We start from the raw sequence: 8,506 nt of genomic DNA on the forward strand, positions 1-8,506 counted from the left end.
TTATTTTCACAAGACAACTGAAGCTCAGAGAAGTGATGTGTTCAAACAAATTCACCTAGAAAGTGTAAGCTGACAAGTGTACTCCAAGTCTTTTACCTTGAAATCCTCACTCTCTGGAATAGATGGGGCAGTTTACCTGGGAACTAATGGCATACTTCAGGTAGGACAGGATGAGAGGATTGGGGGAAGGTCCAATCATGGCCTGCTCCAGTAGTGCTTCTGCAAAGGGAATAACAAAGCAAGACTGAGTGGTTACAGCTTTTCTGGGTTTAGCCCTCCCATCCTTCCTTCCTACTTCAGTTGAGACCTGCTAGGTTGAGAATGTCCCAGGTGGCTCCTTTAGGAAAGAATTTCTTCATGTTGATTGCCCACTGGTAGTCACTCCATCGCTCCTTCCAGGCTTGCAAAATGGCTTGCTTCAAGTTCACTACCTTCATGATTTCACGCTGAGAAGGGGCCGGTGGCAGTCAGCTCTGCGTTGGAAGAAACTGAGCTAAGAGAAGGAGAGAGGGGATTCTGAATTAAAGAACTGGGGAGGGCCGAGCTGAATCAAACGGATATAGGAGGATTTAAGGGAGGTAGAGTAATTAGAAAGAAAAAATGGGAAAGAGGATAAGGAAGAAATTCTGTCAGGTTCCTTCCTCCTGAATCATCCTTCCTTCACCTGGAGCACTAAGAAAAGGGTGTCCATGGGGCTTAAAGAGTGAAGACAGAGGATGGCAAGGGGTTAAGCCCATTCCGATTGTCTAATTACGCCCTTAGCTCTGGCTGCGTCCTCAGACCATACCACCCCAAATCGAGAGTTTTTTTCTCTAGTTCTTCCACCTACCCCAACCTTGAAAGTATAATCCCCTATTTCCTTTTCATCCACCACCTCCCCAATTTCAAAGCCTACCGTACAAGATAGGTTCCTAGAGCCTAGGTATCGCCATCTTGGCACTTTTCAAAGAGCTTAACTTCTATTGGATGGGAGTAAAAATCACGAGCCAATAATAATGCAGCAAGAGATAGGTCGCTCCGCGATGTCTTCTGGGAATTGTAGTTCCTTGGACGGGGCTAGCGAGGGCGCTAAGGGACTAAGGTATCCAGCCCACATTGTTTTTCTGCTTTAGAGAAGGACATGTATAAACTGAAGCATCAGAGACTCAGGGGGCGGAGGGAGCGGAGAGCTCTTGAAAGACCGTTCTCAAGCAAGCGTCGCCCAAAGACGTCACTATTGACCAGGCATTTAAATGATATTCTGACCCCCTTCCTTTACAATCTACTTACTATGCACAGCAGGGGTGTGGCGTTCGTTCAGCAATACTTCTTACTCTTTCTAGACTGTTTTTTTTTGGGGGGGGGGGGTGCTCTTACACCCCTGGGTGTACCAGAATCCTTATTTCCACACCTGTATTGCAGAGATGACACTGGGGCTTGATCAGTTGTACACACATCACCATTTAACCCCCAAATTAGGCAGTCCTCCCAGAATCTCCTGGCCCTGCATACTGCTTGAATATGGGGAGAAGTAAAGAGGAAACTGAGGTTAAGGTTATCAAAAATAAGGGGAATCTAAGAAACTGTCATAGCCAAGAGGGCTTAAGGAGACATAATTATTAAATATAAGCTGGCATCCTGGATGTCATCCTGGAACAGAACAACACTGGGTGAAAACTTAAGGACTGTGAGTAAAGCATAGACATTAGTTAATAGTGACATATCAAGGGGCGCCTGGGTGGCTCAGTGGGTTGAGGCCTCTGCCTTTGGCTCAGGTTGTGATCTCGGGGTCCTGGGATTGAGCCCCACATCGGGCTCTCTGCTCGGTGGGGAACCTGCTTCGCCCCCACCCTGCCTGCCTCTCTGCCTACTTGTGATCTCTGTCTGTCAAATAAATAAGTAAATAAATAAACAAATGTTTTTTAAAAATACCATACTAGGGGCACCTGGGTGGCTCAGTGGGTTAAAGCCTCTGCCTTCGGCTCGGGTCATGGTCCCAGGGTCCTGGGATCGAGCCCCACATCGGGCTCTCTGCTCAGCGGGAAGCCTGCTTCCTCCTCTCTCTGCCTGCCTCTCTGCCTACTTGGGATCTCTGTCTGTCAAATAAATAAATAAAAATCTTTAAAAAAAAAAATACCATACTAATGTAAGAGGCTAATAAAAGGAGAAATTGGCTATGGCATGTATGGAGCCCCTACTATGTTCAAATCTTTTCCTATAAGTCTAAAACTACCCCTTTTTTTTAAGTTTATTAAAAACAATACAATGTCTTGCTTATCCTAGGGAACAAAATCATGCATAATTATATTCAGGGCTTTAGACATTAGCCTTCTTTTCCCCCTTCAGTGAGAAGCTCAGAAACGCATGCTATTCACCTCTGGCTCCAGTGTCTGAGCCTTCTCTATATATGGCCCTTATCCCTGCCCTGTCCTGGGGACAGATCGTCCTTAACATTTATAACCAAGGACAAGAGTAAACATGGAGGCCACAACCAGCATTCTGTCACCCTCTACTTTCAGCTCCCCCATCCCATACCCTAAGGCTGATATCCCAGTCCTTGAGGCCGAGTCCCATCCCTATTCTCCAGCAACCATTCTTTGGCCACACTTTTGCAAAATCAGTCGTCAGGGGGACGAATCTGGAAGCACAGCGCACTCAGACTCTAGAAGCAAACTTGTTGGCCCTGGGGCAGAGAATAACAGGATTCTGGGTATGGGAGCAAAATCACAACAGGGAGACAAGGACCCCTATTCTCAGGGGTAGAGTGCAGCTGAAGGAGGACCAGATCACAGCCCGCTGAAGTCATTACTGCCTATGGCTTCTCCTTCCGCATGCACCCATCCACACTGCCTCCATTCTGCTCCCCTTTGTGCCTACCTAAGTGACACCACTGGGAAATAGTATTTCTGCAAAACAGCTACCAAATATGTGGAGCCAAACTTCCAAACAGGAAGGAGGGAGAACCCAGACTCCTCACACTTAACTTCCAACCTGCCCCCAGCTATACTTGAGACAACCACAAATCCCACACTCACTCGCCCTTGACACAACCACAAACCCTGTTCTTCTGCAGCCTCACATGTACCTGGCCTCCCTTCTCCCAGGCCCCAACTCGGCCTTTGCCCGCTCCCTCCACCCATTCCTTTCTGGTGACAGCACCCCAGCATCCCCTCCTTTGAGCCATCCTTGGGTCCTATAGCTCCTTTCCCATCCCTCATAGCCTAAACTGTCCCTCTTAGAGAGAAGTTGTCAACTTTGGGACTGCTCCTGACTGAGTTAGTGGGTGTTGGTACATTTGTGGGAATATCTGGGCCCTGAGGATAGTGATATTCTGAGCTTAAACCATCCCTCTCTGGCAGAAAGCCTGGCAGATCTCTGGGGGATGGAGGGGTACCTCCTTCCCACTTCACAGTGGCAGGGAGGCGGCGTTTGTAGTCAGGCCATCTGCCTTCCCTGTCCCCCCACCTCTTACCAGCAGCTCCCTTTCTAGGCTTGGCAGGGTTCCCCCAAGGACTGGACTCCTAAGGGACTATGAGGACTCCCTTAGCTCTGGACATGGGCCATCTTCAATTTCTCTACTTTGACTGTCCTGCCTTTCTGGTCTATCAATATCAGAGACAGCCCTTCCATACACGACCTCTTCCCTCCACACCATGTTAGCTTCCCAGGACCCACTGGCTCCTTGGCTGGATCCTCTGTCCCCAAGGATGGGGATCTCTGAAAATCCTCCTGTGGGTAAGAGAAGAGGTACCAGCATCCCCTCTGGATAGAAAGGAAACCATCCCTCCACACAGCCCCTCTCAAATGCCCTTCTTACCCCACTTTCTTCTGCTGTCCATTTCTTCCCCCTCAGCACTGATAAAGGCTAAGCTTCCACCTCTGCTCCCTTAGTTCCAAGCCCCAACCTCTTCATCTTGTTGGCTGGTCTGGCAGGGGAAAGGGTCTGCCTGGAAAAGTGGGGCAGATGGAAGACACCCAGGAGGAATGACATGGCAACATTGGAGCAGTGGCAGGAAAGGAGCTGGTAGGTCACCGGGGGGGCTTGGGGCTGGGTAAGGGGCTGTGGAGAATAGGGCTTTTTGGTACCCAAAGGGATGGGTACATTCCTTATCAGGGCTAGAAAAAAGTGTAAGGTAAAGTGGCACGAGTCTAGACCCAGAAACACTGAAATGCTTGGTAAGCGTACAAGGCACAAAGGGTTTCAGCATCCCTTCGCTACACAGGGAAACTGAGTCATTCCCCTCTCCTAGCTGGAAAATTTTCTTTGGATGCTTGCCTGGGTCCCCCCACTCTGGGGAGTTAATTGGCAGCAGATGCATGGAGAAAGACTTGTTCTCACACACTCATATCCAGCTGGTTCCAAACCAGTCCCCTTCCCCGAGCAGTCCCACATCAAAATCCCCACTTTCTATCTCTCTGGGGGAGAGGGGGAGGGGAGGGGAGAAGCCTACGATGTGGACCCACCTCAGGACAGTTCCTGGATCCCCCACAGTTCCCCATGTCTGTCTTCCCACTGCCCCACAGAGGTCCAGAGAGAAGCCAGCCAGGACAATGAAAGGCAGATTTGAACTAACCATTGGAGTAGTTTCCTCTCCAACTCCCTGAAGGATGTCTTCCGTCTTCACACTCAGCTCAGAGAAGAGACGTCCTGTGATCCCCAGGCCTGGACAGTGGCAGGGAAAGGAAGCCAGCCTGTCATTTCCTTTGCACCACTCCTCCTTCCAGGCCCTGAGAACCACTCTACACTCTTGGCCTCCATACCAGCTTGTCCCATCTCCTTTCATTGGAGGGGGGGAGGGCTGCATTCTGGGAAGGCTCAAACTCTATGGTAAAGGACACTCTGCCCCTACCCTCCTCCCCTCTCTCCTGGTAAAGGCAGGATGAGGAGGCTCTATGCAAGAGTGTGAAACCAGGGACACCTGGGTGGCTCAGTGAGTTGAGCCTCTGCCTTCAGCTCAAGCCCCACATCTGGCTCTCTGCTCCGCTGGGAGCCTGCTTCCCGCTCTCTCTCTCTCTGCCTGCCTCTCTGCCTACTTGTGATCTCTGTCTGTGAAATAAATAAATAAAATCTTTGAAGAAAAAAAGTGTGAAACCAAAAGCTGGAAAATTTAGGGGGTCCAATATCTGGCACATATTAAATGCTTAAAAAAAAAAAAAAAGTATCAAAAGAATGAATAAAAGTAGAAGAACCCCTGAAAGGCAACCTGGAGAAGGTGTCAGCTTCTTTTTCCACTTCATCCCTCAGTTACCAAGAGCAAGGTTCAGCCAGGCCTGAGTCCCTTCCCTGGCTTTATGACCCATACCCAGGGCACCTGATGGGACAAAGATGATTGGGAGGGGGACATTAAGTGGCCCATTTGCCTTCAGCAGGTCTTTCATTGGTGAATTTCCCAGTCTCTTGTCTGCCAGCCAACTGATCCCCAACTCCCATAAGCTGTCCCCCCTTTCTTTTCTCCATTTTCACTATCTTTCTTGATTGATAGATCACTGAGAGGGAGAAACACCTGAGGTTTAGCTTTTCTTAGCTGGTTTCCCCTGCTGTCTTTCCAGAACTCCTCAATAAATGGGGCTGTGTCTGCAGAGTCAGGGGGTATCTGCTGGGTACTTCACCACTTGCTGACATCACCCAGAGCCTAGGAGCTCCAGATGGGGGAGAGGTGGGATTACTGAGGCCCAGGTCTCCAGGTAATTCCAGGGCAGGCTGGGAGAGGGTCTGTCCCCTGTTTCCACCCCCCCCCCCCCGCAACTGTTTGTGGCTTCTTGGCAGGGGTGGAGGATGCTGTGTGGGGTCTTGGCTTCCAGGTTTGGGGGTAAGCTCTTCAGAAAGATATCTGGATCCCCTGGTTTCTAGGGGTGGGACCCTGAGAAATCTTGGGGTGCTTCCTAGCAACAGTCTGGGAAGGAAGGAAGGAAGGAGGAAGGGAGAGAGGGCGGGGCCCAAGCATAGCTGCTCCGATGGGAGCCCAGAGAACAGGCTGTTCCTGCTGCCTCCTTGGCAACCAAAATCTGAGAGGGAGGGGACCATCAGGCAGATCCCCTTGGAGGGTATCTAACCATCCTCACTTGTGCCCTCCCCCCCTCCCCAGGGATTTAGCCCTGAAGCAGAGGTGGGGGGGATGGGAGGAGACAGCCTGAGTGGGGGTTTCCTGGCAAGGACACAACAGAAGCTGGGGCTGAAATGACTCTGAGAGGAGCTAGAAGCGTCAAGAAATGGGGGTAGGCAGGATGAGTGGGGCAGAAAGGGGGCTGATGCAACACCAGGCAGGGGCTATAAGCCCAGACCTGGGCTGGATCCCAGCATCTGGCTGTATGCCTGCTTTAGAGGCTGTGTGCCCTTCACTTTGCCCTTGCCCAGGTCTGTTACTAGCCCATATTGGGAGCCAAGGCAGAGAGGTAAGGAGAAGATGGGAGTGGTAAACTCTTATTTTTGAGTTCCAGGTGCCCCACTCTGCCCCTGGGGGTGGGGGGGTAGATCAGGAGGCACTTCATTTTCTGTGGCTTTGGGTCTAGATTTCAAAAAGTCTCCCTCACCAGATATCTTTAGGGCCTTTTGTCAGAGAAACAAATGTGGAGGAAGCTGAAGTAGAAGGGAGACAAACCCATAGCACTTTTGTGTTCCCCCTCTGGACTGCATCACCCTGTCCTGATCCAGATTAGTGCTAGATCCCATGGCCTCCTGGTTCTGCCTGATGGATGCAGAGTATAAATGTAGCTCATCTCATAAAGGTATCCCATGCATGGGGCTTCTAGCTCAATTCCCTGGGCAGTACAATCTCAAGAGACTATTCCTATCCAGGGTAGAGCACGCACCCTAAGCAGTGCACATCACAGCCTTGCTCCCCCGGGGGTATCAAACAAACGTGATCACCGAGACATAGCATTAACTGGCAGACAGCCAGCCTCAGTGCACCTCGCACTGCACACTGCCCTGACTCTCCACAATGCAGCCTTCTGCCCCACACTGCCGCTGTTGCATGTCCACTGCAAGCCCAGGCTGAACCCACAGGTTCACGGACTGCATGCTGACTCTGCACACAGTAGACTCAAATCCCCAGTGCAGCTGCCATTGAGCACTGCAGGCTCCCTTCTCCCTCATCACCACCCACTCTGCAGCCTGCAGATTTCATCCCAGCCACCCTTGTTATCCCCATGATTCCCAGGGGGTCCCAAGAGAGGCCTTCCCCTCCCCTGTGCCTTGCAGACCCCAATGGTGCTCCACCCACCCCACCCCCATCCCAAGAGAAATGTCTCCAACAGAGATGAGGCTCCAAGAGCTGGAGAGGGACATGAGCAAGGGCAGCCCTACTCAGACAGACTTAGAACTCCACACATAGCAAGGGATTCTGCCCAGTATAAACCAGGCAATTGGTAGAGCAGTTCCCCTTAACACAGACACACACACACACACACACACACACCACCCCAAGAGCAGACTTTGGAGACAGGGCCCCGCCCTGGGAGCCAAGGAAAGGCTGTGGCCCCCGCTGGTAAAACTGGGCTAATGACAGTGGGGGAACCGGCGGGGCCAGGGGGGTGCTGGGGTAATTAGGGTTCTGCCTGGCGCTGGGAGATCCCGAGATGAAAGGGGCTCTGGCGTCACTGAGATGGTTTTAATGTCCATGAATGCAGGTGTGTGTGTGTGTGTGTGTGTGTGTACGTGGGGGATGGGGCTGGCAGGGCCTCTCCTTTGGGGAAGGAGATCCATTTTTATGCAGCCTGCCCTCCTCCAGAGACTGGCCCCAGTACCATTTGGATTTTGGTGGGGGCAAACACAGGAGGAAATATCACCACTGCAAAGTGAGAGGTGAGGAGGTAGGAGCAAGATTTGACCCCTCCTCAGCTCTCCAAAGGGACCAGATTGTTGAGGAAATAACTGATGAGAGTGACTAGAAAGCCTACATTGGAAGAGGGTGACATTTGAAAGAGGAGGCAGTGGATCAGGTAATAATGTTAGAAATGAGAGGGGAAGGGAGGTAAGGGGAGTAAACCTTCCAACGGGATTAAGAACGTGGGATGATTGAGGTAAAAAGGACCCCAGAGCTCACTTGCCCAACCCTCACGTTTTAAGGTTGAGGAAGCTCTGTCCCCGAGAGCGGTGGTGATTTGCTCAAGGTCACACAGTGAGTTACTGGCGAAGAAGGGCCCCGAACTCAGAAACAAATGCTAAAGCTCCTTAGGGTTTGGAATTTAGACTTTCTCGCCGACTTATAAGGCGCAGACGGCCCGTTGATACTCCCTTCTCCATCCCCATGGTGCAAACCAAAAACCTCCAATTCTTCCAGCAAGCCAAAGCTATCTTTTTAAAATATGTCACCGAGCACCCCTCCTGCCGCCGGCGCCTGGAGTGGGGCGGGCGAGCGCAAGCGGGGCGGGGGCAGCGGCGGCCGAGGGGCGGCCGGGCGGCTGGCAGGGGTCCCGGGGCGCGGCGGGGGGCGGGGGGCGGGGGGCGGGGGCCGCCGGCGGCGGCGGCGAGGCGGCCTGCAGGGAGCAGCCGCGAGCCGGCCGGGCGCGCCGAGCCCGAGCCCCA

General features: G+C 52.0%; 1 protein-coding gene across 18 annotated transcripts in view; it reads right to left on the bottom strand.

The window, feature by feature from the left end:
• The window catches only part of MED24 (mediator complex subunit 24), a 33,667-nt gene that overhangs the window by 24,593 nt on the left and 568 nt on the right, over window positions 1–8,506 (bottom strand). For 7 of the 18 annotated variants that reach the window (XM_082704918.1, XM_082704916.1, XM_082704912.1 and 4 more), the window contains exons 1-3: window positions 896–964; window positions 308–493; window positions 137–219 (exon numbers count right to left, since the gene is read on the bottom strand). In XM_082704918.1, coding sequence (XP_082561044.1) covers window positions 137–219; window positions 308–437 — 213 coding nt within the window. In that variant the 5' untranslated portion in view covers window positions 438–493; window positions 896–964. Of the gene's footprint in view, window positions 1–136; window positions 220–307; window positions 494–829; window positions 965–4,553; window positions 4,643–8,506 lie in introns of those variants that run through there. The other 11 variants (XM_082704926.1, XM_082704920.1, XM_082704914.1 and 8 more) reach the window with 8 other exon arrangements.

The sequence above is a fragment of the Mustela nivalis genome, assembly GCF_964662115.1.
Source record: "Mustela nivalis genome assembly, chromosome: 17".
NCBI lineage: Eukaryota > Metazoa > Chordata > Mammalia > Carnivora > Mustelidae > Mustela > Mustela nivalis.